Below are 15,600 nucleotides of genomic sequence, written 5' to 3'. Positions count from 1 at the left end.
ACAAAAAAGCAATTTCAGTATCACACATATGATCAGAAAAACCAGAAACTAAAAGATATTTAATGAAAACAAAAACGTGTGGATGCAAACAGCAACCTGAAAGGGCTGACAATGATTTTTGCTAGGAGCACTTACCAAGTGTATCTTTGCTACCAAGAGAGTGAGAATAAAATTTACTTTGTTCACTTTTCAAGCTGATCTGATAAGCAACAAATTCAAGTTACATAAAATGTTTGTCTTAAAATTTAAAAATACAATCAATTTTGATTAAGGGGGAAAAACTGGGCTCAATTCTTGTACAGAAATAGCCAAGTCACTTCCCTTGTCATTTGCAAATCATCGCAAAGTACACTACCATAGCTACTTACCTCTGTGCAGTCATTCAAAAGGGGCACTGTGGTGTCACTAGGGTTAATATTGATTGTCTTTAGTTCAATTAGATTATTTAGGGAATTTCCACCTAGGAAAAAAAAAGGATAAAGGAATCAAACAAAGGAGTTTCTATTACATGATAGAAGATACTTCTTTTTGAGTAAACTAATTCAATTACCTGACACTACAACCAGGGAAGGCATGTAGCTGCTGTCAGCAGGATCTACTATCATTTTTAATCTATGAACGAGAACATCTGGGAAAATCTCCAAACGAATCCAATGCTTAAAAAAAAAAAAAAAACACATTTTCAGTTAGCAAAATTCAGCTATATTTTAGCTACCACAATAGTATCACTGAAGCTTGAATTTACATGAGTTTTTTAAATATAAAATGTGGCATGAAAGAGAGAGAATTTTCCCTAAGCCTGGCAGAAACAAGAATATTCTACCCCACTATATTTGCTCATTAGAGGACAGTCTCACTATAAGCCCCAGAAACAATGTATTTATAGACTCCTAACCTAGGGTGGTCCCTTTATACCCATCAAGGAGTAGGTGGTGGAAAACACTAGAATTGAGATGGAGAAAAGCCCCCTGTCTCCGAGTCTGAACTGTGTGCCCACATGAGGAACACTCATGCATCAGTGTGATCACAACAGCACTCCAAAGCTCAACATGTATTTGTTGGGCTACATTAGGAAATCTTCTAACCAGAAGCAAAATCTGAATTCATACATTTTATGCAGGAGAGAAAAAAAAAAAAACATAAAAACCACTATATCCTCTATTAATTGGTCAGTTAGATAAAATCTATTACTCATATTGTTTAAAATCTCTGACAATAAAAACCAGGGCAGGAGAGGTGGCTCACACCTGTAATCCTAGCACTCTGGGAGGCTGAGGCAGGAGGATCGCTTGAGCCCAGGAGCTGGAGGCTGCAGTGAGCTATGATGAGGCCACTGCGCTCCAGCCTGGGTGACAGAGCAAGACCCTATCTCAAGAAAAAAACAAAAACAAACAAACAAAAAAACTGGATGGCATATAACTCTGTAACTTTGCAATAACTTACGAACTAAAATATAAAATGAGTACTAACAGGTGTCATCAGTAAAACTCTGTAGGTGTTTCAAAGTTCATTTTGAAAATCTAAAATGCAAAACTATGTGAATAAAAGTGCTTCCTGATGTGTCCCTATTGCACGCTACCTTTCCTTGCGACCCAGACGACTGCCAGCAGGGCTCGCTGCCATCAATCAGACGAGATGCTTGGTTCACCGAGGATGACACGTTTAGGCTCTTCACCATGCGGGACCAGCTGTCCAGCAGCATTCCGGGCTGACTGCTATGACAACGCTTCAGCTGTTTTCCAGAACGGCCACAAAATACTGCTGACTGTCCTGTTTCATGTGGTCAAAAAGAAAGTTAATACTTGCTGAACTGGGGCAGAAGCTTCATGATAAGGAAATCAAGAATATTACACAGTGATGAGCTACTTCGAGAAAAAGTTTTCAAATTAAAAGGAGCTAATAAATGCCAAAAATGGCTTTAAAAATCTAGTCAAGGTATTTTACACCAGTTTATGAGATGAAGTCTATATAATGCTATGACATGTTCCACTAAAATCTCTCAGGTAACAGCAGATTAATATATTTCCAAACAAAAAGGACACAAACAAGTTGTGGGAAAAGTTCACTAACAGTGCTCACAGAAAATATTCTTATGAAAAATGCTTTAATAAATACAGGCCAGGTGTGGTGGCTCACGCCTGTAATCCTAACACTTTGGGAGGCCGAGGCTGGAGGATCGCTTGAGGCCAGTAGGTTGAGACCAGCCTGAGCAAAGCGCAACCCCTGTATCTACAAAAAATAGAAAAATTAGCTCAGCATGGTGGCGCTTGCCTATAGCCCCAGCTACTTGGGAGGCAGAGGCAGGAAGATTGCTTGAGCCCAAGAGTTGGAGGTTGCAGTGAGCTCTGGTGACACAACTGCACTCTAGCCCAGGCAACAGAGCAAGACTCTGTCTCAAAAAAAAAACAGTAATAATTTTTTTTAAAAAGCTGTTATAAATTCAAAGCAAAAAACAAATTTGTAAAGTATTTCCATTTTTATTAATGGCAAATCTAGAAATTCAACTAGCCTTCTCCATTGAAGACAAGAAGAGCCAAACGAAACATTCAAAAATGAATAAATCCTCTTGAAAGTATCAGAATTAATGAGATAGTAATGAATTACAAAACCAGAATCTAAAGAAGGTTGGGGATGAACAGAACTGAGAGCCTAGAAATAAATCCTTATTTCTATGGTCAATTGATTTTCAACAAGGGAGCCAAGACCATTCAATAAAGAAAAGACAGTCTTTTCAACAAACGGTGCTGAGAAAACTGGACATGCACATGTAAAAGAATGAGGTTGGACCCTTAGGTTACACCATATTTTAAAAAGTTACTCAAAGTGGAATAAGGAGCTAAATTTAAGAGCTAAAACTATAAAACTCTTAGAAAGAAACATAGGGGCTAATATTCATGACCTTGGGTTTGGCAATGGTTACTTGACAATAAACTCAAAGAAAAAGTCAAATGCACAGGCAACAAAAGAAAAAAGTACATAAATTGGATTTCGTTAAAATTAAAAACTTTCATGCATCACAGGATGCTATCAAGAGAACGAAACAACTTACAGAATGGAATAAAATATTCGCAAATCATATCTAATAAGGGTTTAATATCTAAAATATATAAATAACAGATACAACTCAACATCAAAAATTTTTAAATGGGCAAAGGACTTTAAAAGACATTTTCCTCAAAGAAGGCATACAAAGGACCAAAAAGCACATGTAAAAAGGCTCAACATCGTATACATTAGGGAAATTCAAATCAAAATCACAACAAGATACCACTTCTCACCTACTAGGACGGCCATGTTAAAAAAACGGAAAATACAAGTGCTGGTGAGGATGTAGAAGAATTGGAATACTCGTACATTGCTGGTAGGAATGTAAGATGGTACAGCCACCGTTGAAACCATTTTGGCAATTACTCAAAAAGTTAAACAAAGAACTACCATATGACCCTGCAATTCCACTGCTAGGTACATAACCAACAGTTTTGAAAACCGGGACTCAAACAGATACCAATGTTCACAGCAATACTATTCACGATAACGAAAGGTGGAAACAACCCAAATGTCCACTAATAGATACATGGATAAATAAAACACGGTATACACATACAGTGCAATATTATTCAGCCATTAATATGAATGAAGTTCTGACATATGTGGCTGAACCTTGAAGACATTATGCTAAGTGAAATAAGCCAGACACAAAAGGATAAATATTACATGGTTCCATTTAGATGAGGTACCTGGAGTAGTCAAATTCATGGAGACCAAAAGTAGACTCAAGGTTACCAGGAACGGGAAAGGGAGACGTGGGGAAGTCAAATTGCTTAATGGGTACAGAGTTTCTGTTTGGAGTGACAGACAAGTTTTGGAAATAGATAGTGGTGATGGTTGTGTGGCACTGTACTAAATGTACTTAATATCCCAAGTTGTAAACTCAGAAACTGACTAAAACGGCTAATTTTAAGTTATATATTTTTTGCCACAATAAAAAACATAATAAAAGGCATACAAATAAAAAGACTCACTCTCCATCTAACCAATTCCATACTCCATGCAACTAAACACTAATTAGTTTCTTGAGATTCTTTTAATGTTTCTTTATGGAAATACAAGCAAACATACCTATTCTAATTCCTCCCCGTTTCTTAAAAAACAGATGGCCAGTCATCAGTGGGTAAGAACACCCCTTTTGTCTCACTGTACTCACTCTACGGTGCTCACTGTATACACATGAACCTTAAAAGAGCAAATTCCAATACATATGTGTCCACAATAATTGCCTCATTAATAATATTTGGTAGAAGAAAGAACATAGCCATTCTGTCATACCTGGTTCATTTATTCTGCCAAATGTATGCCTGGTGTTGTGCTTTTTGGTCTTGAAACACGTTTCACAAAAATCAAAGTCATCACAGTTTCTACATTTGAATCTGGATCCATTGATAGGAAACATTTGACAGCCATCACACCTATTTTTAAAATAGCCGTTGAATAGATAAGAAAAACTTATCAGTTATTAAACCTAATTCAAAAGAAAACCATTCCTCCCCACACAAATCTAGCAATCATAAAAATAAAAACTCACGTAACCCCCGGATGAACACTAGGCACCAACTCCATTTCTGATAACAAACCAGTCCAGTGAGACTGCTGAGGAAAGTCGACAATGATATCTTTTCCATTGGCACTGAAAGCTAGGACAGAACGGAAATCACCTGAACATCTTCTTTATCACCAATAAAAACTTAAAATTAAAATTAAAACTGTACCTGGCCATGTGATGTTATACTGTAGTTATTTATGTTTTACAAAGGGTACCTATCTTTTAGAATATGTACTAAGATACTTATGAATGAAATAACACAATGTCAAGGAATAGCTTCAAAATAATCAAGGGAGGAGATTATGGATGAAAAAATTCTCGCCATGGCCGGGCGCGGTGGCTCACGCCTGTAATCCTAGCTCTCTGGGAGGCCGAGGCGGGCGGATTGTTTGAGCTCAGGAGTTCGCGACCAGCCTGAGCAAGAGCGAGACCCCGTCTCTACCAAAAATAGAAAGAAATTAATTGGACAACTAAAAATATATAGAAAAAATTAGCCGGGCATGGTGGCGCATGCCTGTAGTCCCAGCTACTCGGGAGGCTGAGGCAGGAGGATTGCTTGAGCCCAGGAGTTTGAGGTTGCTGTGAGCTAGGCTGACGCCACAGCACTCTAGTCCGGGCAACACAGTGAGACTCTGTCTCAAACAAACAAAAAAAAAAAATTCTCGCCATGAGGTGACAACTGTTCAAGCTGGGTAATGGCCACATGAAGGTTTATTAGACAGGCAGTCCCCAGGATATAAACGAGATATGTTCCTGTGAATGTCTTTAGGTCAGATTTATATGTAACTCAGATCTCTGATGAATAGCACATGTGATGATAATAATAACAACAATACTATCATGGTTCATATGTGGTAATAGTAATAAAGTATAATACTGTAATGATAATAATAATACCCCTGTACTGTAATAATAAGTTACACAAACTATTGTGCTCTATTAATTCAAACAGAACATAAAATCAAACTCATACAAAAAGTTTAGATAGGAGATAGGAGAAATTTCAAAACAGAATATTAAAGGTTAACACTCACTTAATTTTGCATCAACACTAGGCTAATAGGAATGTTACATTTATTTTGATCTTCTAACCAAATCAGTAATAACTTTTACATTTTAATAATTAATCCACTACACTGCTTAGTAATAACTGATGCTTTCATTGATTGGAGCACTGCCTTTCACATGTTCCATTATTCTCACTTCATCTTTTATAATTGTACCGATAGTCAAGCGACTGAACCCTAATGCTTTCCCAATGAATGATGGCATCTGGCATTTCTCCGAATGCTTAATTATTTCTATTTTCATTTCCACTGTAACAACCTTTCTCTTCACTGCAGGTTCATCTGGACTTGCAGTTGACGTTTTGCTTTGGAGGCATGGTCACAAGGGTAAACACAGACTCACAAAATCAAATTAATAAGTTAAGGTGAAAGAAATGCTGCACATAAGCGACCATACAAACAATGAGGCTAGCCATTAGCATAAAGATGCTGCACCAACAAACTGCTTACACCATGAGGATTTGCTTACATGCAGAAGAAACTTGTTCCCAAATTATTAATTTAATTATCGATAATCCTTGAGAGCCTTGGGAGCCTGTTCCTAAGCACAGAATACTGTAAGTCGGGTCATCCATAACTCAGAGACTGCCTGTCCTGTATTCTTTATTTCTGTATATGTTTAAAATTTTCCACAATAAGAAATCTTGTTTGTTTTTAAGTAGAGAGTCAAAAATTCCATTTAGTACTTTCAGTATCTTAGGGAATAAAAACATTAATAATGTTAAAACTCCTGTCCTTTCATAAGAGCAATGTGCCACTCAAAACATTAACCTAGAAGCCGAATTCTTGTTTATAAAATTTGTCTTTTTTTGTAAATCTCTTAAGAATTTCTTAAGCAAAGAAAAACGTTAAAATAAAGTAAAATATTAAATAGGCCATTTGTGCTTATATAACCTGAGAAACTCTAACAACACCCTCATCCACTGGGAAAGCACCATCAACTGTGGCTGTTTTCTAAGCAATTTGACAGAAAGAGCTTTCTACAACACAGTTCATTAAAAAAAAAAAAAAAATCTCTTTATGGTATGAAAAGAGTTTAAAGATAAAATAAGATCATGTATATATTTAATTATTTCTCACGTAATTGTTAAGATGGACATAATATACCTTTCCAAAGTGTGCCAGGGGTATGATTTGGAATCTCAATAATATCACAATACAACCTGAGAATTCTGTGTTTCCAGTTCCTAATTCCCATCATTAGTACATTACCATTTCCTAAATTCAGTCCTAAATTTTTATATAGCATGAAAAAGAAATGCGGTCCCTGATAGCCAGGAGCTGGCCTGTCCCACAGGTTAAGCTATAATGTGGAACTGACAGAACAAGTTTATAGAACACCAACATCAGACAAGGCCATTCTGTGACTGATGAATCAAGGCAAAACCAAAATGCCTCCTTAATCATGTATGATTAATTAGATCAAGGTCAAATCTAATCCAAACCACAAACACAACCACACATTCCCCTACCCTGGTGATTCGAATGACTGTTTCCTTACCAAACATAACTTGAGCCTGGTTCCATTCTTTCTGCTTGCTGGTAAGATTTATTAAGACATTCAGTTCTAGAACTATTGCCCCACCTCTGCTTCCTCAAACCCTCTCCCAAATACCCAGCACAAGCCTGATCAGTCCTTGCTGAAACCCTCTGATGGAGACATCCCATTCTCCAAGGTATGTGTCCTCCTGAATTGCAATGAGTCAATATAATAAATCTGACTTGGTTCAACTGCAGGCGTATCCTTTGTGGCCTTTGGCCAGAAGGCACTGACAAGCCAAAGAACACTATATATCATAAGGCCTTCTTCACACTAGTTTTTTCTTGCCCTTGAATGAAAAAAAAAAAAACTAAATTCACATTAGTTAATGAAAAGTTAACATCTGGAATTTTGTTGCCTGGATAATATTACCTTTCACAACTCCCACACTTTGATGAGTCACAGATCCCCATTTGTATTTTGGCGTGGTAACAGAGGCTTTGACCCGTACTTTATCACCAATCTTGATGTGAGAAGAAGAACTTGGTGGAGGATAGCCTAGAGATAAATGCACTATAATTAGCATTCATTTCTGGGAACTGTCTCTAATTAAGAAAAAGAATGTGCTCACCTATAAGTTCCACGTGAATGTACCTAACCCAGTAGGTGCCCCCTTTCTGCTGCCAGTCACACTGCACGTTGAGGTCGTGCAATCCATCCCTATCCAGCTTGATGACTTTGCCCACGTCGCCTTCGCACACTTCTTCATATGTTCGACAGCATCTAACCATCATTCCTACCTAAAATTGAAATGAAATTGAACATCCAGTCCAGTGTACATAGATGAAATGAACTATAAGTAACACTCTATTCTTAAGAAGGAATTTTGTCTAACATCCAGAGTGTGCTCTAAGTATCATTTTATGCTAAATGGAACCAGCGCTCTTTAGAAAACTGGCTGGCTCTGTGTCTCAGGCAGGAAATAGACAAGATGAGTTGGAATCAACTTGTGCCATAAAGCAAAGAAGCCATCAATGAGCACTGGGTTCACTCAAAAGGACACTTTCCTCACCAAAAGGAATAATAGCTGAAACACATCGAATCCTAAAAGCCAATGAATTCATCACCATGGTAATAAGCAAACAAGGCATCTTGGTCACTCTTATAAACAGCAGAGCACCGATGCATCATTCTGAAAATTGATAAAGCCTGCCCATGTTATAAAGAGCAACCGGGGTTGATGAAGTTTTCTTCAGAGAAGAGAACTCCAGCTAAATTCGGAAAGGATGACAAAGTTAGAAAACCACTATCAGGAAGTCTCTGATGATGGGTCTAGGTGATGACACCCCAGTGCCTACTGGAGCTACAAGGTGAACAATGAACTTCATCAGGAAGGAGCAGGCTGACAAGACCTAACCCACCTATGCGGTTTGCCTATCGACATGAGGCAGGAAAGAGCTCTCGCTTTTGAAGCCTTCCTGCCTAAGATTCAGCCTGGGCCCACTCACCTCCAGCCCTAAGTTTCTCCTATTTTATTGGAGAAACAGGGACAGAGGAAGACAGTAGCCAACACAAGGAAGCCACCTCCAAATCCAAAATATAAGACATTTGATGGACACAGTTTCAATCACAAATAAATAGTATGATAAAGGGGGCTAGCAGGTGAGGGGGCAGGCAGGGAAGAGGGCTGTTATGGACCAAATGTTTGTGTTCCCACCAAATTCATGTGTTGAATAAAGCCCTAACCCCCAATGTGGCTGTAGTAGGAGACAGGGCCTCTATGGAAGTTATAAGGTTAAATGAGATCATAATGGTGGGGCCCTGATCCAACAGAATTAGTGTCTTTATAGGAAGAGACACCAGAGTGCCCTTGCTGGCTCCAGCTCCCCCAACCCCAGTCCTGTCTCCATTTGAGGACACAGCGAGAAAGTGGCCATCTACAAGCCAGGAGGGGGCCCTCTCCAGAAACCAGCCAAGCTGGGACCTTGATCCAGCCTCCAGAACCATGAGAAATGTCTGTTGTTCAAGCTACTCAGTCTATGGTATTTTGTCATAGCATCCTGAGCTGATTAAGACAAGGGGAAACCATTCTAGGTTAAAAGAGACTTCAAAGACATATTACCCAAATACAAATAAGGTATATGATCTTCTTTGTATCAAAATTCAAAACTAACCATAAAAAGCCATTTTAAAGAACACTAGGAAAACTTGAGCAAGCACTGGGTATGGGATGATATTAAGGTATTATCATTTATTTTGTTAGCTAATATTGCATAACAGAAATGTCATTACATTAAAAATAAAACCCCTTATCTATTGGGGATACATACTGACATATTTACAGGTAAAATGAGATGAAATATACTAAAACAAGAGTATGAGAAGAAGAAAAGAAAGGAGTTAAGGTGGATAAAGGACTACATAAAACATAACTACGTTTTAAAAATTAGATGGCAGTGAGAATGATTTAAGAAAAACAAGCAAAAAATATATGAAAAGTGTCACAAATGGGGTTAATGGAGAAAAGGCCATCTCTGCACCACATACACTGTGGATAGTCCCCTCCATGCCCATCTTCTGCCCCTCTGTCCTGTGGTCACTCTGAGCTGGGTGCCCATCCTGTTGAGCTGCCCTCCACACTCTCGCACCTCCTCAACACAGCCCCCCAATCCCACCCCCTAACTCCAGTCTGTGCTCCCATTCTATGGCATGCAGCTCCTTCTCGCTTAGCTGAGAGCTTACTGCCCGGGTTGGACTGGCTTCCACCACCAGCGCGCAGGCTCCCTGAGGGCAGGGCCTCTGTCCACTGATGCCTGGCATGCAGGAGACAATGATCCAGCCCAAGACAGTGACTCACCTGAATATTTTCTCTCACATACACAGCATAATCATCATTACTCAAAAAATCAGCTCGTTTTTTGTAGGTCTGGCTCTCCGTCACAACAGCACCAGTAGACTACAAAATAGAAATACATTTTTTAAAAAAAGAGAGAACTAGATCAACCTATTTAAAAAAAAAAAAAGTAAAGTATGAAATACTACATTATACCTATACTTTAAAAATACTATATATTTCATATTATAAAAATCTTCATTTAAAAAAGACTAATAGTAGTAGCATAATAGGCAGAAATGAATCTCAAAAGCTACAAGTACAGATTTTCAAGGCATTTCCAAATTAATCCTATGAGATAATTTACTCAGGTCAGAAATCAATGTGTCACACAAAACATGATATTTTAATAAAGTATCTTTTTTTTTTTCTTTTTTGAGACAGAGTCTTGCTCTGTCACCCTGGCTAGAGTGCCGTGGCATCATCATAGCTCACTGTAACCTCAAACTCCTGGGCTCAAGCAATGTTCCTACCTCAGCCTCCCAAGTAGCTGGGACTATAGGCGTGTGCCACCATGCCTGGCTAATTTTTCTGCTTTTTGTAGAGATGAGGTCTTGCACTTGCTCAGGCTGGTCTCAAACTCCTGAGCTCAAGCAATCCTCCCACCTCAGCCTCCCAGAGTGCTAGGATTACAGGTGTGAGCCACCACATCAGGCTTAATAAAGTATCTTCTAATGGCTACCCAACATCACTAGGTATTTGAGCAAGGATCTGTTTTAAATCTAATAGTAATTTTGATATAGAAAACCCAATTATCACTTCAGTATCAAAACAGACAGCTTTGTCCTATGCCCAGATGAACTGCAGGTAAGTCTTCGTGGAGTGGTCCACAGTAGCTATGGCTAGTTTTCTCAAGGGACAGAGGAAACTAGCATACAAGATAGAGCACAAGACAGACACCAGCTAGGGTGCAGGCGAGTCACACAGAGGGCACTGACCACAGAGTAGGCTGCGTCGTCCACATCTTCCACCACCTCCTCATCTGAATACTCGTCAGACACTGTGTCTGCGTCCGAGAGCTCTGTGACCTGCACATCGGAGTGGTCCAGCAGCCACCCAACCAAGGCTTCCACCCCTAAGAGCAAGCACACACAGCACACCACAGGCCACTGTGAGGACCAATAGCACTGAAATGTAGACCCACAGACAAACAAGCACTGACAAGGAAAACACAGTACCAGGCAAGCCAGACGCATTCCCAGAAGCGCCAGTGAGTGACTTCAGTGCAAACTCTATGTTCCTTCGGGAAAATCCCATTTCCATGAGTTGTGCCACAATAGGCAGAGCAGGAACAGGCGACTGCTTGCGCCTCTTCACCCTGGCAGGGCGGATGTGCTGCATGGTGACAGGTGTGGTGGCCTCGCTGGAGCTGCAGTCTTCAAACCCTGGGCTTGAAGGGTGAGTGGACTCCACAGCCAAACACTGACATACAGCAAGGGCAGCAGCCTGAGCAGACAAGAAGAGAGTTCCAAGAGGTTTGTGAGAGTGTCCTTAGCCAGCTTACAGTCTACATAGGGATGACTATGAACTGCAGTATAGATGGACAGAAAGCCCAGATTTGCATACATTTTGCACCCATTTTAAGTGGGTTGATAAAACATGTTAGAAAATGACAAAGCCAAGTTTGACAGTTTAACGAAAAGGAAAGATCAAATAACTTCCCTGACTGTTTCAGTACACAAACGGCCTAGTAAATTTGCCAAATATCAATGTTTATTAAGGAAAACTTTGCAACGGCCCAGACCTCTAACCAAGCGAGCACAGTCAGATGGGGCAGGGAGAAAGGTGTCCCCCTGCCATCATCAGGCACCTGCTCTTACCTGTGTAACAGGCCAGAAATGACACCAGATTCTTATGTACCAATAAATCAACCCCCAGCTATTCAAGGGTCAAATACCCACTTTGGGGGTTAAACATGGTATTAAAAAATAAGGGAAATAAAGAATAATTAGTTGGGAGACACACTGCAATGAATCAGTGAACATCTGCACTGCCAGTGTCTGCAGCTGTGAACTCCCTAATTACAGCGCGTGCACACCTCTCCCCTGATCTACTTGCAACTCTCTGTTCCTCATCCCCAGCTGCTCTCACAGCACTGAAGACTTGATATTTTGTTAAGCTGAGCATGTGAGGAAGGAACTAGGAAGAAATCGAGGACACTGTAGAGCCTCCCAGTGCTTAGGAAGTGTCAAAAGCCTAGGGCTTTACAGTGAAGTCTGGGTAAGATGAAAGTGACAGGTTTCCCCCTAAAAGTTTACAATTCAGAATCAGATTTAGCTAAGAGTTCTGGTTCTGGTAATAAGGAGTTAGGCACAGTAGACTAATCCTCTGCTGATAATAATTATGAACCCTGGGCAAAATATTTTTAAAAACTGCTGGAGGGCACTAGAGAACAGCTGAAGCAATCGAAACTGGAATGGGTGCAACCCTTGACACAAGGGAAGCCAGCAGGCAAGATGCACACTTAACCACAGACAGTGGCAGTGCTACTAGATTGCAGTCGGAGGCTGGCCTTCGGGCCTCAAGAGCAACTATGAAGTGAGGGGAATGACCCCTCAGAGAGAAAGTACGGAGGGAAAAGCCACAGAATATGTATACCAACTACCCTAAAATCCTTGGCTGATGCCAAAACAAAGCACATACATGAGACTTTAAAGAGCCCAGCTCTTCACAAAGGCACTGCTGTAAGGCCAGAGGGACGTCTACAGCTGCCCAGGGCAGAACCAATATTTGAGGTTCAAGTCCATCTGAGTATGTGTTAGGGGGAAGGGGTGTTGAAACTTCCACTGAACCCCCAGAAGAGAGTCTAAATCCCCTAGAATTAAGGACCAGGAACCAGAACGAAGGGCAAAAACAAAATAAACAATCAAAAAAAGCCTAGCACCAAGCCCCTCAGGATCAAGGAGGACTGCCAGATATTTAACTGCCTGTGAGAAGAAAATTCCACATTCTCCAGAGATGCTGACAGAACCCAGAGCCAATACAATGTAATATCCAAGGCATCCAGAATACAATAAAAAATTACTAGATATGTGAAGAACAATGACCAATAACTGACCATAATCAAGAGAAAAAACTGCCAAGAGTAGTAGACCAATAGGTGGCCCACAAGTTAGAATCAGTGAATAAGAAATGTAACACAACTATCAGAAATATGTTTTAAAACATACAGTAAAAGATAGATACAAGGGGTCAAGAGAACTGTAAAGAGAGGGATAAAACTATAAAATGAGAGCCAAATGGAAATAAGAGATCTGAAAAACATAAAATAAAGCATTTCTTAGATGAGCATAACAGCAGATTAGACCCAACAAAGCAAAGCATCCTGACCTTGAAAATAGATCAATACAAATTAATTAAGCTGATTAACAAAGACAAAAAAAGATTTTGAAAATAATGAAAAGAAACTAGTAGTCTAACATGTGTAATGGTAGTCCCAGAAAAGAATAAAAAGAGAGCAGGACAAAGGGGAAAAAAAACAATAGTCAAAAAGTTTCCAAATTTGGTAGGAAAAAATAAATCACTCCAGAGATACAGGTAACTTAAGCAAATCCCAAAGAAGATGGAGGAAAAAAACATGCACATATAGGCACATCTTAGCCAAACTGCAGAAGACCAAAGAAAAATAGAAAATATTAAGAGTAGCCAGAGAAAGATTTCCCACAGAAGAACGAAGGTAAGAATGATGGCCAACTTGCCATCAGAATCAATGGAGATGAAATGACAGAAGTACTCTCTTTGGCAGACAGCTCTTCCCACTCCTAAATGACAACTCCACATTCCCTTCTATGTCTTACCATGCAGCATCCTCCCAGCATGAATACAGGCTATGCTCCACCCGACACGCTCTGAAATTGCCTAGCATCCTGGCCCTTTACACTGAGTCTTTGCCCCAGAGGTTTTCAGACCTAAGAGGGAGCTGGAGTTCAGACCAGTTCAGAAAAGGCATGGCCACCTCCTCCCTCCTCGCCCCATTCCCCCGTTTCTTGCTGTTCCCCCTTGTGCCCCCTCATCTTTTCAGCTCACTCTAGGACTAAGGGGAGCCCTCCTATGGGCCCCAAAACAGCTGCCCCCTCACTCTGGATCTTTGTTCCCCATAGGGCCTTGGTCTCTCAGGATTTCTATTAGGATAATTTCTGCCTGCCAAACTGAGCACTAAAGTTTTGCTTTTGTCTTTGATATTCTATCCAGAATTTTTTTGTATTACACAGCAAGAGGATTTTAAGTAACATCTAGTCCTCTATGTTGCCAGCCACAAAAGCTCCCATCACTCTCAGCCTCGGTCACATTGCCTGTTCCATGGGACTGTCCGGCAGCTCAGAACATGCATGCTCCCCTGCATGGGAGGGCCAGAGCCTGGCGGCAACAGGGCACACCCAGAGGTCTATGAGTGAAGGAAACAAACAAGCAAGCACAGTAGTCCTAAGTCTAATGTCTCTTCCAATAACAATACTTTCTGGAAAAAGACCCCTCCATAAATATATGAGCGTTTAACCCATGCTACATCTACTCAAACAATTTACACAAATCCAAAATAAGGTTAAACTTCAACCTTCTCACTCTTTAACTAGTGTTACAACGTTCTGCTGACTATGCCCAAACATGGTAAAGCCTAAGAGTCATAAGAATTATTTGGGTACCATCATTTAAAATTCAGAATATATCCTTAAGAAAATACACATCTAAAAATATTATTTACAATTGAGTACACTGAAGTAAAAACTGTCAGGCATACACAACTATACCTCCAGTTCCTGTTTATCAAATATGGCCTTCACGGGGGATGGCTGGGTGGCTGCGGCCAGCAACTGCTGCAAGAGGATCATGGGGGGCTGCGGCCCTTCGGGGGACAGGTCCCCAAGGTCGGGGGATGCAGCTGCTCCGTCATCTGAATGTAAAAACAAAATATGCATAACATTCTATTTTCAACTGCAAACATTTCTATCATTAAAGAGAATGTAATTGAGCATGTTAAGCCAGATATGATTTCTTCCTCATTAAGCAACAGACAACCCAAATCTTCAAGGCTCAGGTATCAAACAAAACTACGCTCTAAATAATTTTCCACTCCCTGCTTTTTGGTCTCTGTCCTTCATTAGTTCCTCTGTCTCTTAGAGCCAACAAATGCTGCTTCTCAGATTTCTGTCCTTGGTCCAATTTTTACATCTTCTCTTTCTTGTTTACTAATTGCTTCAGTAACCCCTGCAATGGACACATCCCAAGTTTCTATTTCTACTGTGGCTTTTCCCACTAAGCTTTGTTCGAATCATTTAGTGACACCAATTTCAAATGTGTCATGTGGTCAGGGTGATGATGTTTTGTCTGTTCTGAGTGGGCTTTAGGTGAGGCCTTTAGGGTTACCTTTGCTACAGCCCTGGATATCCACTGTCCAGGCCCATTTCACACAATTCGCCCACTAGACCAGGGGTGGGAAATCTTTCTCTTAAAGGGCCAGACAGTAAATAGTTTAGGCTTACAGGCCATATGGTATGTGTCACAACTACTCAACTCTGCCATTGTAGAGCAAAAGCAGCCAAAGATGACATGTAAACAAGCGGTA

General features: G+C 40.2%; 1 protein-coding gene across 1 annotated transcript in view; it reads right to left on the bottom strand.

The window, feature by feature from the left end:
* LOC105813330 (E3 ubiquitin-protein ligase HERC2) overlaps window positions 1–15,600 on the bottom strand; it is a 193,360-nt gene that overhangs the window by 67,475 nt on the left and 110,285 nt on the right. The window contains exons 45-55 of the mRNA XM_012647969.1: window positions 14,786–14,928; window positions 11,219–11,486; window positions 10,979–11,115; window positions 10,005–10,103; window positions 7,779–7,947; window positions 7,580–7,705; window positions 4,583–4,691; window positions 4,327–4,466; window positions 1,580–1,770; window positions 551–656; window positions 369–460 (exon numbers count right to left, since the gene is read on the bottom strand). Of these exons, the coding sequence (XP_012503423.1) occupies window positions 369–460; window positions 551–656; window positions 1,580–1,770; window positions 4,327–4,466; window positions 4,583–4,691; window positions 7,580–7,705; window positions 7,779–7,947; window positions 10,005–10,103; window positions 10,979–11,115; window positions 11,219–11,486; window positions 14,786–14,928 (1,580 nt within the window). The remainder of the gene's footprint in view (window positions 1–368; window positions 461–550; window positions 657–1,579; window positions 1,771–4,326; window positions 4,467–4,582; window positions 4,692–7,579; window positions 7,706–7,778; window positions 7,948–10,004; window positions 10,104–10,978; window positions 11,116–11,218; window positions 11,487–14,785; window positions 14,929–15,600) is intronic.

This window comes from Propithecus coquereli, unplaced genomic scaffold (genome assembly GCF_000956105.1).
Source record: "Propithecus coquereli isolate 6110/MARCELLA unplaced genomic scaffold, Pcoq_1.0 Scaffold28, whole genome shotgun sequence".
NCBI classification, from domain to species: domain Eukaryota; kingdom Metazoa; phylum Chordata; class Mammalia; order Primates; family Indriidae; genus Propithecus; species Propithecus coquereli.
Note: the sequence above shows the minus strand (reverse complement) of the source record. Positions and strands in the feature narration are given on the sequence as shown.